Here is a 21,831-nt window from a genome sequence, read left to right on the forward strand (position 1 = left end):
CCAACGAACTAAGTTTCGTCGCAATCCGACACTCCTACGTCGAGAACGAGCTGAAACGCCAACGGTCGACGCTGGAAAATCTGCAAATCAGCACTTAGCTCGAATTTGATGATGCTTGGAAATGAAGAAGCAATTCGACGGAACACCCACCTTGACAGTGACTAGCACCAGTGCGACGTCAATAACGGCGAAGATCCACGCTCGCCCGGCCTCCTTGCGATGCTACGGCGGCAACCGTATGCTCAAACGGCTCCGCGGCGCGACGTCGACGGCGAGCCAACTCCCTCGGCAAGCACCACCCGATCGGCTTCAACCTAGAGAGAGAGAGAAGTTTACATGAAAACTCCTCTCTCAGCCTCTCTCCACGTATATGAAGGAGTGGGGAAGAGGGTGACAACAACGAGGTAAGAAAAAGACCAAAAAGCCCCTTACCTACTCAAGTGTACCGGTACACGGGCAAATGTACCGGTACAAATGGCAACCCGAGAGCAGCTGCGCAAAATCTGTCAAAGTGTACTGGTACACCCCTGTCGTTGTACCGGTACAAATAGTGTACCGGTACGCCCTTGATGGTTGTACCGGTACAACAAGCAGAAATTCTGAAATTTCGCAGATTTTGATACCAAGTCCTGCTCTCGCGTTCCGGCTGAGTCCGTTTTGCATCTATTTCACGCCAACGCGACTCGGACTTGTCCCGACACTCTCCAGAGTTGTCGACAAGCCTCAACAGCAGAACACCAGGGATCTCACATCCTTTTCCACTACAAAAAGTTTCGTCCTCGAAACTTAGCACAAACATCAGCTCCGGGCATCGAACAGATAGGGGTAGGACTCCCTCATCACCGTCTTAGGCTCCTAAGTCGCCTCCCGCTCCTCGTGATTACTCCACTGCACCTTCACATACGCGATGACCCGGTTGCGCAATTCTTTCGTCTCCCGAGCAAGAATCTGCAACGGTCCTCTATCTCAGATCCTCGCCAATCTCAAGTGGAGTGAAGTCAATCATGTGAGAAGGATCGAAAACATATCTCCTCAATGCCGAGACGTAAAAGACATTGTGAATGCCAGCTAGTCGCGGGGGTAGGGCGATCCTGTAGGCAACCGGTCCAACTCGCTCCAATACCTCGAAAGGGCCAACAAACCGTGGACTGAGCTTTCCACGTACTCCAAATCGGCGAATCCCTCTGGACGGCGAGACTTTGAGGAAAACATGATCTCCAATCTGAAACTCTAAGCTTCAGGATCTGATGGATAAGGGGTATGTGAGACCCAGTGTATCGCCTTGGGGAGCGCCAGTGCTGTTTGTAAAAAAGAAGGATGGTTCGCTCAGGTTGTGCGTAGATTACCGGGAGCTGAATAAAGTGATCATCAAGATTGAGGCGATTCGGGATTGGCCTAGACCGACGACGGTGATTGAGGTGCGGAGTTTCCTAGGACTAGCAGGATATTACCGTCGGTTTGTGGAAGGTTTTGCGAAGCTTTCCACACCCCTTACTTATTTGATGCGGAAGGGGATTAGATTCATCTGGAGTGAGGATTGTCAGAGGAGCTTTGATGAGTTGAGACTGAGGTTGACGTCAGCTCCTATCCTTGCCCTTCCTGTGATGGGGGAAGGATTCATGATCTATAGTGATGCATCGCACCGTGGACTGGGTTGTGTGTTGATGCAGCATGGTAGGGTAATTGATTATGCTTCACGGCAGTTAAAGGATTATGAGAAGAATTACCCTACGCATGACTTGGAGCTTGCCGCGGTAGTCTTTGCTTTGAAGCTGTGGCGACATTACTTGTATGGCGAGCACTGCGAGATTTTCACCGATTATAAAAGTCTCAAGTATCTGTTCACTCAAAGGGAATTGAATCTGAGGCAGCGCCGGTGGTTAGAGTTACTGAAGGACTATGACATTAGTATTCAGTATCATCCCGGCAGGGCGAATGTAGTGGCAGATGCGTTGAGCAGGAAATCAGTGCAGAGCCTTAGTTTGATGATCACTGAGCAGAGGCCATTACTCGAGGAGTTCCAGCGGCTGAGGCTTGACGTAGTGTCCCCTGGAGCTACTGCGAGACTGATGTCTCTGGTTTTACAGCCCACTCTGTTGGATAGGATCCGGGAGAAACAGAGTGGAGATCCGTACCTGTTGAGGATTCGAGAGCAGTTAGACAGGGGGCAGGCTGAGGGTTTTGCTGTGGACAGTTCGGGAGTACTACGGTACAGGGACCGGCTGTGTGTGCCTGTGGATTCAGAGATCCGAGAGGCTATTTTGAGAGAGGCTCATTGTTCACCTTATACGGTTCACCCTGGGGGAACCAAGATGTATAAGGATTTAAAGGCAACTATTACGTGTTGGCACACATTTTTTGTGATCGGCGCTCATCGCTACGGCCCGGCACGCACCATGCCGTACCGTGCCGGCAAGTTTCTGGCATGACTCCGTGCCACGACATTTAAATCCTTGCTTACAATTGTATTTTTGGTGCTGATGATGAAATACCATATTTTGGTCGAAAACTTGCTATGAAAGTTTTAACTTCTTGCTCTATCTGTTGGGTAGAAGTTTGTAAGGCTTGAATCTGTTGATTTTGCAGTTGCTCTATGGCTTGTAATTGGTTGCTTATTTTGTTTCACCACACGTCATTTGATACTGCTCCGTCTCAATGTGATTCATCATTATAAGACAATGGTGAATTTTGAGAGTTGTCTTTTAGATGCCATGCATAGACTCCTTTTTTACAATACAATTTAATTGAAATAAATTTAATTAAGTTGAGAGCACTTCGTTGGATCCAAATCATCTCAAAATAGGTTAGAATGAACTCGTTCAGGAGTCAACTGTTCGGTTTGGCTTGTAACTGTTCAAACAACTTCAAAATCTTTCGTAAGGCACCCATGGTGATTGGAAGTTGACTTAGAGGAGTCCACATGAAAGAAGAGAACTTCTTATCAGTTTGTCAATTCGCCACTATTTCCTCTCGGGCAGAAACCGTAGTTCCTTCATTTTTATTCTTCTTAACTGAATCCACCAAACAAAAACCATAGCAAGCCTCTCTTTAGATCGAAACCCTAGATTTGGACATGGGGACATAGGGAGAAGATTGTATGTAGGATGTCGAGTGCTTTGGAATCCTTAATCTCGAATCAAACGCAGATGCGAAGGAAAAAATGAAAACTTCAACATTGGTTTCCACATGGCTCCTAACTAAAGCTTTGATGCCAAGTTGTTAGGATCTCTTGCTCCGAACAGTAGTTTTGATACCAATTGATAGCAAATGCCTCTTCCCTCCAAGGGGAAGAGGTACTTCCTTTTCTAACTCTGCTAGAAATCATTAAGAAGAATTCACTTTTTTATTAATTAAATTGACCATTTTTACAAAAGAAGAGAGACCTCTTATTTATAGGCGTAGAATTAATATTGTAATTCTGATATGATAAGAAAACCAAATAAGAATTGAATAAATCAAAAGATATTTCTAATCTAGTAGATATTTTGGCTAATTTGCATAAAAATCCAGTGGTTTTAAGATTTTGCAAAGTGCGTCATCTTTTTCGTTTTTGTAGATTCGGTCCGAATTTTATGCTCTTGGATGAAAATGCCCTCCGTCTGCCCTACCCCCACCCTTTCAGATACATAGAAAATACAGTTTGGCCCGCGGCCATAGGCATTAGATGCCCGTTGTGGCGGGTCACGTTAGTTGTTTTTTCAGAATGCGAACCACATTGTGCGGCGCTATTCATTAGCTTCGTTGTTTGTTGTTCGGATTATTCCAAAGAAATATTTGCAAGATATATTTAGAAGTAAATGTGTACAACAAGGCAGACAAGTCGTGCATCATCTCCGCAACAGGTGAAAGAAAAATTCAAATAGTGCATTATGCAGACATACCGGTGCAACGCTTGCTCCGGAGAGTGCAACGCGTGGTCAACCTGTGCAATACGCCACTCCCTCATCATTCTTCATCTGCTTATCTCACACTCTACTTTGTCTTGTGCTGTTTCTTCTTCTTCCTAAACCCCCCCTCCTCTATCTTGCCGGCCTTTTTCCTGATGAAACAGCATATTACCATCCTGAAGGAAGATGAAAGGGAAACTTAGCATATGACGGAGATAACGAAGAATAACTACAGACGACAATATATAAAAAGCAAGGAAGATATCTAATAATTATTTTTATATCATTAAAAAGAATGAAACTAAGTCATGCAATGGACCGACAGACAGTAAGTGGATAATTCAACAATCAGTGCTACCCGGCATACAAAGGGTGCAACATAATCGAAAATAGTGCAACAAAAGCCCAAACATTGTATTATTCCCAAAACGTAGTCCATTATGCAGACATCTTAGTGCAGCATTTGCTCCAAAGAGTGCAATGCGGGATCAACCAGTGCAATATGCCACTCCCTCGTCATTCTTCTTTCGCTCGTCCCACGCTCTCCTGTGTTTCATCCCGTGCTGCTTCTTCTCCTTCTTAAACCTCCTCCATGCCGCTGGTCTTCTTCTTGATGAAATAGTGTATTACTATCCTGAAGAAGATGAAAGGGAAACTTGGCATATGACAGAGATGACGAAGAATAACTACAAATGACAGTATATAAAAAGTAAGGAAAATATCTAATAATCGTGTTTATATTGTTAAAAATATGAAATTAAGTCATGCAACGTGACCGACAGACAGTTAGCGGATAATTCAATTAGTGCTACCCTGTAGACAAGGGGTGCAACATACTCGAAAATGATGCAACAAAAATCCAAGGTGTATTATTCACGCAGACATATTAGTGCAATGTTTGCTCCAAGGAGTGCAACACGGGATCAACTAGTGTAATATACCACCCCCTCGTCATTCTTCTTTCGCTCGTAAACCTCCTCCCCTATGCCGCTGGACTTCTTCCTGATGAAACAACATATTAACATACGGAAGGAAGATGAAAGGGAAACTTAGCATATGACGAAGATAACAAAGAATAACTATAGATGACAGTATATAAAAAGGAAAATATCTTATAATTAAGTTTATATCGTTAAAAAGTGTGAAACTAAGTCATGCAACAGACTGACAGACAGTAAGTGGATAATTCAACAATCAGTTCTATCCGGTAGACAAAGGGTGCAACCTAATCGAAAATGGTGCAACAAAAGCCCAAACAGTGTATTATTCCCAAAATGTAGTTCATTATGCAGACATATTAGTGCAACATTTGCTCCAAATAGTGTAATATGGGATCAACTAGTGAAATATGCCACTCGTCAATTCTTCTTTCGCTCGTCCCATGATCTCCTGTGCTTCATCGCGTGCTACTTCTTTTCCTTCCTAAACCTCCTTCCCTATGTCACTCGCCTTCTTCTTGATGAAACAGTGCATTACCATCTTGAAGGAAGATGAAAAGGAAACTTGGTATATGACGGAGATGACAAAGAATAACTACATATGACAGTATATAAGAAGTTAGGAAAATATCTAGTAATTGTGTTTATATTGTTAACAAGCATGAAACAAAGTTATGCAACATGATCGACAGACAGTAAGTGGATAATTCAACAATCAGTGCTATTCGGCAGACCAGGGGTGCAGCATAGGACCCGTTTGGCCTAGATTCTAGAAAAGTGATTTCTACATAATTGATTTTGGTTTGGAAAAGTGATTTCTGTCAAAAGTTGTAGAGCATTTAGCTGAGTCTGATAGAAAAGTGATTTTGTTGAAGTGATTTTAGAAAGCTATTTGGCAAATTTTTTTGCTGAAGTGATTTTGTAATGCTGTCTAACATTAGTCATTTTTAAAACTAATTAATATTGTGTGCCAATATTTCAAGTTATTAATAACTATTTAATATAACAAAAGTGTATAATGATAAATATCCATTAGGATAACAATTTATCTAAATGTGCTCATCAATGATGCAGCAATACGATCGCAAGTTTGGGTCATGATGTAATCATCTGTTACTCCACTATAATTCTGTGTCGAGCTAGTTGTACTGCTTTCATCTTCTTCAATGTTGGGCATATAATTCATATCTTGATCATATTTGTTGAACTCTTCATCTTGTGTCGAACTCATCCTAATAAAGTTGTGAAGTGCCATAGCTGCAGACACTATTTTTGATTGAGTTGGCACTGGATAACCTTGCATCATTTGTAATATACGTCATAGTGCTTTAAGTACACCAAATGATCGTTCAATAAAATTCCTCAAGGATGAATGTGCATGATTAAACACCTCTTTATAACCTCGTGGTTGAGACTTCTGCCTAAAGTCAGGAATATGATATCTCACATTTCTGCCAATGTAAGGTCCTAAATATCCTTTTATATTGGGATACTCTGTGTCTACAAGATAGTACTCACCTACATATGGACAGAAAATAATTAAAACTATTAGATATTTACAATATAAAAATATAGATATAACTTACTATTAAAAAGCATAATATTACTAATACAGTAGCATACAACATTATATTAAAAAGCATAACAAACACACAGCAACATTATATTACAAATACACAACAACAAACGCACAACAACATAATATTACTAATACAATAGCATATTAGAGCACAACAAACACACAATAACACACATTAATGTTAAAACAATATTACTAGTACAACAACAGAGATCTAATGGAAAACATCCTAAGTTGCCAGTTTTTTTGTCGCCATATATTCTTCAAATTCATCCTTTAGCCACACGAGTCGCACTTCCGGTTCTTTCAAGTCTATGAATGCCTCTCGATTAATCGATTTTTTAAATAAGCGAATGGCAAACATATAAAGTGCACTCATTCGTGTAATTTCATTCATCGTCATCAACAAATCCATACAATCTTTAAAACTATAGGTCGAGCTCCTAGATATGACTGAACGGCTACTTTGAGAATTAAAGCTCTCAACTGTATCGCATATAAGGATAACTATTGTTGCATATAAGTAGCTGTCCCAATTATATCTTTCTTGCCTTTTTTTTTTCTTGACTATCTCTTACTCTTTTCTTTCCTTTATCACTTAAAGGAGTAATCTCAGAATCACCAGATTCAAGATTTATGGCTGCCACATTGATATCGTCATTCAAGTCCCCATTACCTTCCTCTAAATCACGTGAACGATATGGATCGGGAGGCATTGTCCCTAAAGCCGGTGTCCATGCCATGTCACCTAAAGCAACGGTTTTCGAAAACATAACTTGTAGTAGTGCAGTATTCTCCAACCCCGTGTCACGGAACTTTGCAGCTTCAGGTAGTATCTACATATATCATATGGTTACATAATATTGTAAAGAAAACATATAGTATGAATAAGCTAAAAAAATAAATTTATACTAACCTTTAATTTCTCCTCGCACCATACAGGACTGGCATCAATGGTACCCCTTGCATGATTCCATCCTAATCCTATCTCTTTACCAACTAATTGCATACATAAAACCCAATCCCTTCTAAGAGAATCCCATTTATTTTTCAATTGTATTTTGTCGTAAGCTCTTTGTTTTCTCTCTAAATTTATTAACCACATTTTACCATCCAATTCTATTAAAATGAGTATTAGGTCGGTTCCTGGCATTGACCTCTTTAACACATACTTCTTCAAAAAAATTTAAGCAACGATGCATCCCACGTAGCTTTAATTTTTTTTTCCTTTCTGGGTAGATGGTTCTCCTTGTGATGGATTCATCTTTCAACTTTCTAGTAAACAAATATATGTTAAAAGATATAGGCATATGAAAACTCACTAAATAATTGAAACATTCATACTACAAATTTGGCAAATAATTGAAACATGCATGCTACAAAATAAATAAATAACCGAAACATCGCATACAAACTAGACAATACTACAAACTAAATAAAATTTTAAAACATTACATACCACAAACTAATCAAACAATCAAATACACAATTTTTAATTTTAAACATCAAAGAAGGTTGCAAATAGAATATTATATTAATTTGTTAATGTCACACCCCGAGCTCGCAGCAGAAGACTACAGGGCGCGAACAGACCCGCTGAACAGACAGAACAGTTTCCAAGAGTCGTGCGAGATCGAACAAACTATTCTCACATCACAAGCAGCAAGATGTAGTGCTGAATAACAAACGACATGTATCAGACCACTATCAACAGGCTAAACTGCCACACAACATGTACTACAGATAAAAACACAACCTTAGAACAAAGTACAAGGAGAAAGGGGCCTGGCCCTCGCCAATACACGTATGTAGTTAGGGGTGGAAACGAGCCGAGCTCGAGCGAGCTTATGTCAGCTCAAATTCGGCTTGAAATTAATTTCAAGCCTAAATCTAGGCTCAAGCTCGGCTTGAAATTAATTCGAGCCGAGCTCGAGCTAGTCTAATTTCGAGTCGAGCCGAGCTCGAGCTCTAAACGAGCCGATTGAAATTCTCGACATTATATAATCAATAGTTTAATTTTTATAGAACATTACCTACAATTTGATGCAACATGTCCAATAGTTCAAAATACAAAATAATTATAAGAAATGTGAGCTAGGGTGACTTCCTGACTGGATGAGGGTCTGTGAGAGAGAGAGAGAGAGAGAGAGAGAGAGAGAGAGAGAGAGGGAAAAAAATAGGGATTTGAAAATTTGAATGTTATCATGTTTTAGGGTTATGTGCAACAGTAAAAGTCTGAAAGAGAAAGTGTGTTATGTAAATTTAGAGTTGGTCTCAATTGCACGGTTGTACTTATTGGGTTTATTTTATGGACCAACAATAATGGCTCAAATTAAATTAAAGCCTATATATAATTAAAATACATTATATNGCGAGCTCGAGCTGAGCTTTAATTTACTCGACTCGAACTTGTTTTATTTTCCGAGCTTTAAGTAAAGTTCGACTCGAACTCATAATGAGCCGAGCAAGCTTAATCCGAACTTTTTGAGCTTTTCGAGTTTATATATATATACGACCCCGATGATATGAGAATACACATATCTAGGGGAACGTGAGTATTTAAAAATTGGCAACTAACTACCCTACACACCAATCCTACTACCACCAGGAGTGAATCTTACTATCACCAGGGGATCCCAACTTACCCATCAACCAATTTATCATACTAGATTGCCTACTTTTACTAATTACCTTATTTAGATTCCTAGCTTTTGAATACGGTGACATACTTTCCTCGGGTATGCGTACCTTATTGGTATCATCGGCCTGAGATATATATATATATATATATATACATATATATATATATATAAGTACATATATGTATATATACATATGTATATGTATATATATACATACATATACATATGTATATACATACATATACATATGTATATACATACATATACATATGTATATATACATATATATGTATATATATATACATATATATATATATGCATATATATATACATATATATATATATGCATACATATACATATACATATGTATATATGTATATATGTACATATATATAAGCACCCAGCTCAGCCTCAGAACTTCTTCAAGCCTCGCCTCATAACTTTTAGCTTCTTAGGTTCTGAAGCTTCTTAGCCTTTCCTGCGTTTTGTGCGTTTTGAACTTAGTGCTACGCATCCATTCAAAATTTAGAACAAATACCACTAAGTATGAATAAATATCTAGAATCTTAGTATAAAAGTTCAACATTAACTAATCTTTCAAAGATTCTCAAACATTTTGGGCTTTGTTACGTAAAAGTCGCTTTTAACATAACGACATGGCCATGTTCCCAAAAGACAGGTCCCATGTCAGCCGAATATCGAGCCGAACACGAGTCGAACGCGAGCCGGCTCGCTCGTTTGCCAGCCCCATATGTAGTACAACGGAGCACTTTATCTGGTGGCCTTCTAATGTATAGATAGGCTGGTAGAAGGTTCTATCTACTACGCGATCCTTCTCACCTCGATTAACCGTCGGTGTATGTACTCCTGAAAAAAAAAAACACAATAGGGTGTGCGAACTACTGAACAGTAATTCCCAGTGGGTACGGTCGGCGATAACCACGATCTTCCCGCTAGGTCTACTGGAGGCCAGACTAATATAAGAATAGTAAAAGCTGCTGTAAATGAGTAACTAAATCTGAACAAATAAAAGTAAATAATCTGAACAAATGAACAAATAAAGGTAAAGTGCAGTAAATGACTACCTCGCTATGACCTGTATAGGGAAGTATCAGGTAACAGTAACTAAATAACTGCATGTGTTAGAAATAGACCTCCGTATAGGTAATGAGAGTTAAGAAAAGAAAATTGTATAGTGTCTACATCAATGCAACCACTACAACAAATACTATAATCATACCCAATCGGAATGACCGACTCGTATGTCCGGTCAAGCCTGCGCTCGCCTAGTGTCGGAATTGCACTCCCGTAGGTGCATCGTCGACACTTAGGCTCTGCCCCTTGGGCACACATATCTCAACTATACTGGCCAGCATCCGGAGCGGCACTCGAAGGGGAACGACCCCTATTGAGTCTCGTAACAAGTAGCACTGTCAAACTCAAAGTGGCCTTGCAGGCTATGGTCTATCTCATAGTCAACAATATCACAATGCCAATCCTATATCCTCAGAGTAGGCATGGAGTAAACAATAGGTTAATATCACAGTAGCATGTGCATAAGCGCTCTCTATGTCAAGTAGCTGTACTCTACCGCCGCACTACCCGCGGCCTCTATCACAAATGACATGGCAGGTACAAGAGAAATAGATAAGAGATGATTCACCAAGATGTATAAAATGTCAACTGGTCTCCCACAACCGACTAGCATGGCTACATTCAAAAATACTAACAATCATTATGTCACGACAATGAAATAATGGATTGAACAAAGGATCACAAGACACAATAAGATCTCAACTTAATGATAAGATGTCCAAAGGTTCGAGCCACAAATGTCTCATGAACCCTCGGTCTCAAAGAATCTAACTCCTCGGTCTCTATTACATGTACAATACAACGAGAAGAAAAGACCTCATGTCAATGCGTAGAATGCCAAGAGAAGAAGTGTGGCCTCCATTACCTGCTCTTCGAGAATAAGTACTCAATTTCGCACTAATAACATCTCTATCGACAAATCAAACCATGTATCGAAACCTACGTTATGCTTCCGACACCATGCTCAGGTATAACTTGTTGTTCACATAAATGCTTATGAGGAGTTAACAACCTATGTGATCAGGTATCAATGTTAAGTTCATGCTTCAATTCTCATAAAATGAGGATCAATAGGAGGTAAGTCATGTGCACGAATTTAAGTACTACATCTCATCCTCAAATAGGTGTAGAAGGAAATTCGCCATTTTCGGCGACTCAGAACCCACCTCGACTCGCTATGTCGACTCGAGCAAGAGAAATGCTCCTCACGTGCTTTTCCCCCGGCTCACAATCGCTTGGAACCACTAATCAGAGCAAAGTTGTTAGAATTACGATCACAATGCAAATTTTCTACTCTGAGCTCAATTCACTCTAGTTGGACGCCATTTACCTTAAATTGCAACTAACCGGATGTGTATAGCACTCTCATTCACACTCCTGGACACCCTGCGAGCGTCGATTGAAGTTTAGAGGTGCGAATTACGCCAATCACAATGTCTATTTCATTCAATTTCATTCTTCCTTTTCCTTTCTTTTCTCCCTTCTTCCTCCCTTTCTTTTCTTTCATTTTCATCTCTTTCCTCGAATTCTACTCTCTTTCTTTCCTTTTCTTTCTTTCTTTTTTTTTTCTCTTTTTCTTTCTCTTTACATTGCTGCCCTGCAGCTGCTGCTGTTGCTAGCAGTAGCAGTAAGTGCTGCTGGTAGCAGCCTTGCTACTGCTGCTGCTGGGCACTCTGCAGTCTGCAGTCAGCAGCTGCTTGTCAGGGACTTAGTGATTCTTCAGTGCGGCCAAGTCCCTGGCCCAGCTTCGCTAGCAGAGCGAGTTGTAAGGAGGCCCAAAACCAGCAACCTTTCATGGGAGATGAAGGGTTATGTAACTGCTGCAATTAATGCCTCCATAACTCCCAACGGAAATCCAAGAGTCATAGGTAACTCTTGGGATCACCTAGCATTCATGAGGGCTCATTACTATGAGATAGTGGGTGAGTTGTGTGGCTAGGTTCATTGTATCCTTAGGCCTATAAGTAGTGGCGTTTGGCTATGGCCAAAGCACACAAGAGGGGTTATTTAAAGGAAAGGGGTCGGGAAGAGGGAGAATAAGTGGGAGAATTGAGATAAGATGATTAGAAAGATAAAAGAAAAAAAAATTGTGCTCGGTGGACAAGCTAGATGACATCGGTTTGATCATTGACGTCCAAATGATCGGGAGGTGGCTCGGGCCTAGCAATCGGTAGCAGCAAGGCAAGACGGTGGTGGAGATGTCTGCGGGCGGCAACGGGGCGTCATGATAGGGTGGCAGTGTTGTAGGCGGTCGACTCCAAGTGACGGTGGCAGCGGTGGCAGAGATGACATCAATGGTGGGGACGTTGGTGGCAGTGAATGCACGGGCAATAAAATAAAAGAAAACAAAAGAAAGATAAAGGGACTCGCTCCCCACGGACTCACTCCGGTCGACGCATAAATGCGAAGGAAATTAGAGAACACATCTCAATGGTTATCGCAATATTCATCTTCATATTTTAATCGTTCCATACATAGGCTTATTTAAAAAGCTTTCCTAACAGATGGATAAGCTCAAATAAAATTTAACAACTATCCTAACAAAATTAAAAAAAAATCTCAACCTATCCTAACAGAATAAAAATCTCAACCCATCCTAACAGAATAACTAAAATCTCAACTTACCCAATGTCACGCTCCGGATTACACGTTTCTTCGGGCACGCCAATAGACCCGCTGTATACATAGGAATTTTTCCTGTATACGAAGCGATAGCTGTACCTGTACCTGTAATCATACAAAACTATAACTAGTAGTATAGAGCTACTAGCAGAACTGTAAACATAAGTAAATAAACATCAGGTTCACTATACATAGCCTCCAGATACAACATCACTCGCTCCAGCGAGTATCTAATATCAATATGTACATGAACCAAAAACCAAAACTACCTGTAGCTGGTACTCCTCTAAAACAGCAACAAAACTGGAAGGGATCTAGCTCGCGACTTCCTGTCCACGATCAGGATCAGTAACAGCAGCAGCCACAGAAGAAGGCTCTACAAAAAGAGGTCAACAACTGGGTGTGAGAACTACTACAAAAAGTAGTCCTCAGTGGGTACCGCTACCGACCTCAACGGCTCACCTACTAAGTTTACAGAAGTATGCAGGAAGATGGTAAAGGAAGCTGGAAAAACTCTACACTATATGCCACTACACTATTGCTAACCAACACTATCTATTTGTAGATGTAACTCTGATGCAATCTCTGACCCAATCTCACTAGGGACTGTGAACGCACCCGTCCCACCTGTCGAAACTACACCAACTACCACCATGCTAGGTTGTTGGTGGAGAGCAAGTCCAACCAGGACACTACGACATCAACGCAAATGCATTAAGCCCGACTCCGGAGTGGCACTCGTGGGCGCTACCCAACCGAGTATGCAAGCGTGTCTCTACCGAGCTCAATCAAGCTCTCATAGGCTATAATCAAAGCAACTGGGTCTAACTGGTCTAACAGCCAAAGCTCACGTGCCCTCGGCACAATCTGATGCAAAGTACAGAAATCTAGGTCCACCGTCAACTGCGACGGCACCCGACAGTCCGAAACAGTCTATACACAACTGTAAATTAAGCTCGACATCTCAGCACGAGCGTAAATTCATCCTACACTAATCTGAGTATCCACCACGTACAAACTGCGACGATACAAACAAACTACAGCTCTTAAAGCTAAATCTGGTAATTTTCAGAAAATGACAGTGTAGAATCTAATAGTTTTCTATGTCAATTCCAAGTTCAACATGTAAAATTGAACTACTAGCTTAACTCCAAATTCAAATTTAAACACTAATCCATGAATTCGAATACTAGCAAGAAACTACACAATTAATACATGTCGACTATACTAAAACTTAGAAGATATTCCGATGATTTCGGTAAACTTCACCACCTCGAAAAGCTAGTCCAACGACGGTGAGAAGTCGGAAGGAGAGGACAACACGCGCTCGCTCGGCCTCCAATTGTGTTACCACGATGCGCGCACGCTCGAACGACTCCCCGGGGTAACGTCGACGTCGATCCGAGCTCGAGCCACGAACACCACCTCAACCACAATCAAAAACTAGAGAGAGAGAGGAAACAGCAAATAAACTCTCCCTCTCAGGCTCTCAGCCTCTCAACACATATATACACTAGGGATAAGGGTGAAGTCCACGATGTAGCAATTGACCAAAAGGCCCTCACCTACCCTGGAGTATCGGTACCAGCCCGATGCTGTACCGGTACCCAGCATCAATAATCGCAACCCGAGAGCAGCAGTCGAAAAATTACACTGGGGTACCGGTACTCCTGCGTGGTACCGGTACTCAATACTGACAACCTGCACTTTCTAGATTTCAGTGTCAAAACCCTTCTCTCGCGTCACACTGAGTCCGTTTTGCGTCTATTTCGCGTCAAAACTACTCGGACTTGTCTCGACACTCTCCAGATGTGTCGACAAGCCTCAGATGCTGAAATCTCACGGCTGTAGAACGCCGGGGATACTATACCCAAAGAAATAGATTTTTAAATAAAATCACATAATCTTAGATACTTCTAGAAACTAACCGGTGCGATTCAATCCGAACCCAGTCCTGATTGATTGAGCCACATGCTCAAGTTGCGTTTACGGCATCGACGGCGTTCGTACACCCGAAAGGGGACCCGTCCGCATCAATGCACCTATTAGCCTACCACGGTCGATGGAGGTCACTTAATTTATTTTATGTTGATAATGCAACTGCACGTGATAATTAGCACAATAATGACCCTAAGATCTTTTCTAAAATTCTTCTAGCAAACATAATGTAAGATACTCAAAATCAAACCAATAGTAACACTCTTATGAAGGTTGCGTAGAAGCAGCGTTATCAGATAGATGCCGTAAGGAGAAATTCCTAATATTCAATCCTATCCGGAATCCTCTCAAATCAATGATTCATTGTTGTTTGTGAAACCTTCCTGTGAAGTGAGGGCTTTTGGCTAAATATAGTTTTGTTGATTATAGGACTGAGTATGGACAGCTTCTGGGGATCATGGGTGCAGTAGGCAATCTTGGTTTTGCCTCATTTTCGGTTCTTTGCTAGGATAGACGGAAACTTTTTGAAAACAGTTGTGCACTGCATTATTCTAGATTTATGGAATTTAAGGATTGATTTTGTTGTCTTAAATAGGGTTGTTATGCTGGTAATTATTGGTTACTGATCTGTTCAAAAACAAAAATAAAATGCTTATATCACATAATTTTGTAAAAACCTTTGTCTTCCATTATTATCTATTGCAGCTAAAAAGATTAAAAGGATAGCAAATCAACCTCGTTTTCCCTTTAACATCACAAACTATGACATCCATTTTAACTATCTCCTCGACTGAAAACTTTCTCCTATTATAATGCAGCATCATGACAGCTTTGAGCATATTTTGAGTACTAAAATTTTCATGCTATCTCTATTATCAAGTAGGTGCAATCTAGTAGCTATGCTTTCTCTTGAATTACGCAAAACATCATCAATAAGTATGTTCTCCATTATCTTTGCAGATATACAGGATTGACTGAACGATTTGAACTGTTCATTTGTGGTCGTGAGATTGCTAATGCATTCTCTGAACTTACAGATCCAATTGATCAGGTATCTTTTATATGAACTGATTTCCAGTTACCTTTATTCTTGCAAGCTCTTCTTACTTTATTGCGACGAGTGCATTCTTCTTTTGTCATCTTTCCCATATATGTAATCTAAAATGCATGTATCTTTTTGTATACTTTGTTGTATTGGATACAGGGTTTAAAGTGGTGCCTAGTATCGTACGGGATAAGGCGGCACGTATTGTGCCCCCAAGATGGGGGCACGGTACGGGGGGTTCTAACAAGCCCCCCGCGGTGCCGCCCTGGGTGTTGCGCGAGATAGCACAATACCCGGGAGGTACCGCAGTATGTATCGTGTTGGTTCCCTTTTTCTTCTTTTTTTTTTTGCCTTTTGCTTTTTTTTTTTGCCTTTTTTTTCTTTTGGGGTACGCAAACATCCTGGGTACCCACACCCCCCAAAGACATTGCAAATTGAAAATCTATTTGTTAGGTAGGTAAAAAAAATTATAATTAATTTTTTATTTATCAATATACGGGCAAGTTTTTAATTTACATATCCGACCCACATCGCCCGAGCCCTCCGCTTCCACCACAGGCATTCATTTTTTCTTCGCAAATTATTTTATTAAAATTTGTCGCATCGTGAAATTATGGGAACAAAATCAAACTCAATAAATAAATTTTGAGGCACATCAAATATAAAATATTTTTTTGCGTTAGAAGGTTGAAAATACTAATAAAATTAAAAGCTAAATTAAATCAATTGATACTTTAATTAATTTAATTTATTTGTCATGTAATTTATTGCTTAATTTTTTTGATAGATTTAATAATTCTTTGAAAAATTTAATTAAAAATAAAATTTTCAAATACTTTTTAAAATATTTTTTCAAATAATTTTAAAATAATTTAAAAAATTATTTTTTTCTATTTTATGAAAGAAATACTGTAAAATGATCGAAAGAAAGAAAGAAAGATGTCTTTGTATTTAAAAAATTCAAACCTGTAAAAATTTTTATTCTGCATTAGGTATAGTTGTACTTTACATACAAAAAAGCTTACAAGTATGTTAATTGATGAGTATAGTAAGCTAGATCCAATAACTTATTCGGTATTCTAGATCCAATAACTTATTGGGCCTAATCCACTAGCCCAAAATGTTATAGGCTAGTTATTACTGACAGAAATACCTATCCTTTATATACCAATGCATCATGGGTTCAACATCCAATGTAGGATTAGTTCCGGGGTGCTATAGTTGGTATCAGAGTCAATCACTAGTCAAAAGTATGAGATGAGACTAGGCTGAGATAGGGCCATATAACAGGCAAGAGTGCGGCTCCCCACTACTTAGCTAAGACTAGTGAGGTGAGTCTCAAATTGTCTGATGCTTGTGAATAGGAATGTGACACCCCCAGAATTTGGAATAGTCCTAACATAAGGTATAGTAGGACTAAACCTCTAAATCAAATTATAATAGTTTGGGCTGTGGCTAAGCCCAAAGGTTAAGACGGTTGAACGAGCCTAGGACTAGAGTAGTTTTGGAATGGGTGAGCACCTTCAAAAGTGGGTGTCACAATATTAGTACGAATCAAGGTTTAAAGTGCTGCCCTGTGTACGGTGCGGGGCGACACGTAGGTTGCACAATACAGGGATGGTCTCGGACCCCCCTCCGTGTTGCGGCACGGACCTGCGTATCACGCAAGACAGTGATACGCAGGTCCGTGCCACGGCACTGCCGTGCTAGCACACTTTTTTTTTTTTTGGTTTTTTGCTTTTTTTTTTTCCTTTTTGTTTTGTTCTTTGGGATACCATGAAGCATCCCAAACCCCCCAAGGACATTGCAAATCGAAGATCTACTTGGTCGGTAGGTCAAAAAAGTTATGACTTAATTTTTTTTGTTTATCAATATACAGCAAATTTTTAATTTATATATCCGATCCATACCGCAGGGGGCGAAGCCCCCCGCACCCCTTTTATCAGCATGAGCCCTTCGCTTCCACCACAGACATCCATTTTTTTCATAAATTATTTTTCAAAATCTGTCGCATTGCAAAATTTTTGACGAATTAAGAGAACAAAATCGAATTCAATAAATAAATTTTGAGACACATCAAACATAAAAATTTATTTTTTCGTTAGAAGATTAAAAATACTAATAAAATTAAAAGCTAAATTAAATCAATTGATACTTAAATTTATTTAATTTGTTTGTCATATAATTTATTGCTTAATTTTTTTGATAGATCTAATAATTTTTTAAAAAAATTAATAAAAAAATAATTTTTTCAAATACTTTTTAAAATAATTTTTTCAATTAATTTTTAAAATTATTTAAAAAATTATTTTTTTGTATTTTATAAAAGAAAAACTATAATATGGTCAAAAGAAAGAAGAAAGATGTTTTTGCATTTTTAACATTCTAAGCTGTAAAAATTTTTATTCTGCATCAGGTGTAGTTATATTTTACATGCAAAAAAATTAGTAAATTAACATAGCAAATATTCATAATGATTTAATTAAATCTTTCAAAATACTATTATGAGAGCTTATTGGAACAAAAAAAACTGAAATAAATTTATGCCAAAACGTGCCAGTAGGAGTTCATACATATCCATCGGCATGCAAGTGTACCATGTGTTTGCACGGAAGCGTGCTGGTGCCGTACCGTGCAAGGCAAACAGCGGCATGCTTCCGTGCTAGGGCACTTTAAACCTTGGTACGAATAATTTGGATTTAAGCATTTCTGGCCAATAGTTTGAACCCAATAAGTTATTACTGCTAGCAAGTTGAATCGTTTGTAAAAACCCAACTTACTAATACCACCAACTTTTTGGGCCTAAACTACCGGCCAAAAATGTTTAAACCCAAGTTTTAATGCTAATGTGCTAGCTATATTTCTGTTTAGGCTATGACAGCCTCGTCAGGACCAATCACACATATATTCCAAGATCACTAGATGATTTGAGACTCATTGCCCCAAAATGTTGAAGTAATGACTTAGTCTACTACTACTACAAACAACTTATTGGTCCCAAACAACCAGTCCAAAATGCTGAAGTCCAATTATTAGTATTAATATGCCAGTAGTATAATCGAAGTGATACATAAAATTACTCCTATTTCTATGCATATCCGCTGAGTTGAGTCAGCAACTAAAGAAGTGCTTGAACCAATCAAGAACTCTCTCGCTCTCTCTCTAACACACGCATCCTTATATATGGATTTCTTGTCTCTTCAAAGTAGATTAAATTTGTTGCTTGCAAGGATTGCTTGTGCCACCCCATGCCATCTGTGCGGGGGGCCGTACCAACACGTGGTGGTGGTTCATGCCACAGGATACTGAAAACGCATCTTTTTTATTTTTTTAGTTTTGGGTTTATTTTGATTTTTCTGAAACGAAGAGGTCATATAATGATTGCGTAACTTAAAACATGTAGATTTGTATATCTGTCTACTTATAGAGATGATTGGATTTACACTGATATTGGTAAATAAGCCCTCCAATTACATGACTGCATAAAAGATTTACGTACATATGCTTGCATATGTGTGGGCACTTGTCCTGGCTGATATGTATACAATGCCTGTTGTATATTTTTACCTCTTATCTCTATTGATAACGTAACATACATATGCATGTTTTTATTTACGTATATACGAATAACCCTGGCTGTTTCCGTAGTTTATTGCCCTTTTCTCTGAAAGCTGCCATATTGGGATATGATCATGTCATCATGCCGTGTCCATATGCCATATCAGTGTTCAGCTGTCCATGTAACTTGGTTTCATTAGTATACTGAAGTACAGATAATTCCTAAACATCCAAAATCTTTATGTATTGTGTTTATGATTATAACATCCTTCGTTGCCAACTTGCCATAAACCGTAAACAGGGCCCTACGCTTCATTTTACCATGGGAGATAGAACTCTGGTTTGCCATGCCATGCCTTCTTTCTGAAGTTGTTTGTTGTTACTAACTAAGCGAAGAGTAGGTTCCCTATTTTTGTTAGTACTATGTTGGAAATAGAATGCTGTTTTCCCTGAGTGTATCTATGAGTCAATAATTTACTACTTGACTGCAACCTAGGTTTATAACTTTATATGATGATGTTAGCAGCTGTCTTGGCTGATGAAAAATTAGGCAATCAATTGCAAGCGAAGCTCAACTTCTGAATGCTTGTACAGATTTAGGGTTTGGTTTCATTGAGGCAAAATCTCCTATCTACTTTCTCCATAATGTATGGTTCTATACTGAACTTCCATAGTGAAATGCTCTATTCGCAAATTCCTGTCAAGCCATGCAGTTAGGTCTCGATGATGGTTCAAACATTGGCACATCCTAGAATATCAAGATCTGAGAAATCATCTCAAGTGGGCTCGAGTGCTTGGCATAACTGCAATTAAAACCAGTTTTAATATATATTTTGCTGAAGCTTGAATGTTGTCCCATTGAAGGTTGTGCAGAGGCTTTTTAAGTTTGCCTCACTTGGATGGTGTATGGTTCAACGTATGACTGTAAAAAAAACAAATTTCAGATGAAAAGTGTTTTCCGTAAAAGGAAAATTTATGTTTTTAGGTGTTTGGGTTGGCGTAAAACAAAAACAATTTCGAGTCATAACGAGAAGAAAATCAAGAGAGTGAGCGAGAGCGAGGGAAAAAGAGGTGTTTTTAATTTTCAGTTTTATTTTCTGCAAAAAAAAAGAAAGCCTGGAAAATGAAAATGGTTATTCTTAGTAAAACGCTTATCACATGTAACCAAACACTGCCTAGTGTGTTGCATGCTCTGATCAAATTTTGTTGTGAGTAGGCTCGTGGGTTGTGACGGCATGAAACATGCCTGTTGTTATATTTCAACAATTGTTTAACATTTTGGCAGCGACCATGATCTTCTAATGAGGGTAGTCTGCTGTTGTCTTACAGAGGAGTCGCTTTGAAGAGCAAATAAAACAGCACAATGCGAAGCGCGCCGCCCTCACTGCAGAATCAAAATCTACCGAAGTACAAAGTGGTGTTGATGATTATGCCTATGAAGTTGCTCTTGATGAAGACTTTGTAACTTCTTTAGAGTATGGCATGCCCCCAGCTTCAGGAATGGTATGATAAATTTGGCTGCTCGGATCTCTCGTTTGCTGTGTTGTTATTCCATCTCGTAGTTACGTAGTTCACTTCTTGCAATGTTTTTCATACTGTATCAAGTAATGTACCACGTGATAATTATCAGTAATCGGTATATAACCGCCTCGATAAATATGTAGTATTTCGGCCTGGTCACAAGTATACTTTCTGTAGTTTCTTTCACTACTACTGAAATATCAGCCACTGAAATTCGAGTAGAATTTGTGCGCTAAGATTGTCCCTAGTAGCATAATCGGCGTTCTCACTAAACACAAAACGTGTTGAGGACTTAATTGTGAATCTTATGCGTTTCAAACTGTTTTTTTTTTTTTTTTTTTTCCTGAGCTTTTCTTCTCATTTTGCAGGGGCTTGGTATCGATAGGCTAGTAATGCTTCTAACCAACTCGGCAAGTATAAGGGATGTTATTGCTTTCCCTGTCCTCAAGATTCAGCAATAGGGTTTTTTATTCAGAAAAAGGAAACAGGAAACATTAGAGGTGATTAATTACTACTGGAGTGGTCCACTGTGGTTGCATGTTGAAAGGCTTGTTTCTCTCAGGTACATTGCAGTTAACTAACTTAAGCTACTCTTCATGTTTGTTCTTTTTCAAAATTTTGTCTCATGCTCTCCCATTGTATTATGAAGAGATCTTTCCAATTCTTTCAAGTAATAAAAGACACTGTAAAGTAAAATAATTTTTCTGAGAATATTATTTTTCGTAGTAAATTAATCTGAAATCAAACCTTAGGGAACATTTGGATTGATGTAGTTGCAATTCATTCGTAAATCAATTTTTTGAAGAGTAGAAATATTAGTTCAATAGCGGATCTTCGCTAAGTTAAAGAGAGTCACCCACAAGCCATGAGTTATGTATCTTAAAACTAATTTTTCTTCAAAAGAGTCTGGAGTCATCTTTCCTAGTCAGATCTTAGGGTTCCCTTTTTCTTTCTTTTTTTTTTTTTGCATTGTGCCCCCTCAAATTTTTTTTTTTTATAAATAGC

The 21,831-nt window shown here is 39.1% G+C and overlaps 1 protein-coding gene across 3 annotated transcripts in view; it reads left to right on the top strand.

Moving 5' to 3' along the window:
• Window positions 1–21,537, top strand: part of LOC109726495 (lysine--tRNA ligase, chloroplastic/mitochondrial-like) — a 57,626-nt gene extending 36,089 nt beyond the window's left edge. For 2 of the 3 annotated variants that reach the window (XM_020256106.1, XM_020256105.1), the window contains exons 12-14: window positions 15,663–15,753; window positions 20,635–20,808; window positions 21,195–21,537. In XM_020256106.1, the coding sequence (XP_020111695.1) occupies window positions 15,663–15,753; window positions 20,635–20,808; window positions 21,195–21,287 (358 nt within the window). In that variant the 3' untranslated portion in view covers window positions 21,288–21,537. Of the gene's footprint in view, window positions 1–7,008; window positions 7,234–15,662; window positions 15,754–20,634; window positions 20,809–21,194 lie in introns of those variants that run through there. The other variant, XR_002220536.1, reaches the window with a different exon arrangement.

Source organism: Ananas comosus, linkage group 21, assembly GCF_001540865.1.
Source record: "Ananas comosus cultivar F153 linkage group 21, ASM154086v1, whole genome shotgun sequence".
Lineage (NCBI taxonomy): Eukaryota > Viridiplantae > Streptophyta > Magnoliopsida > Poales > Bromeliaceae > Ananas > Ananas comosus.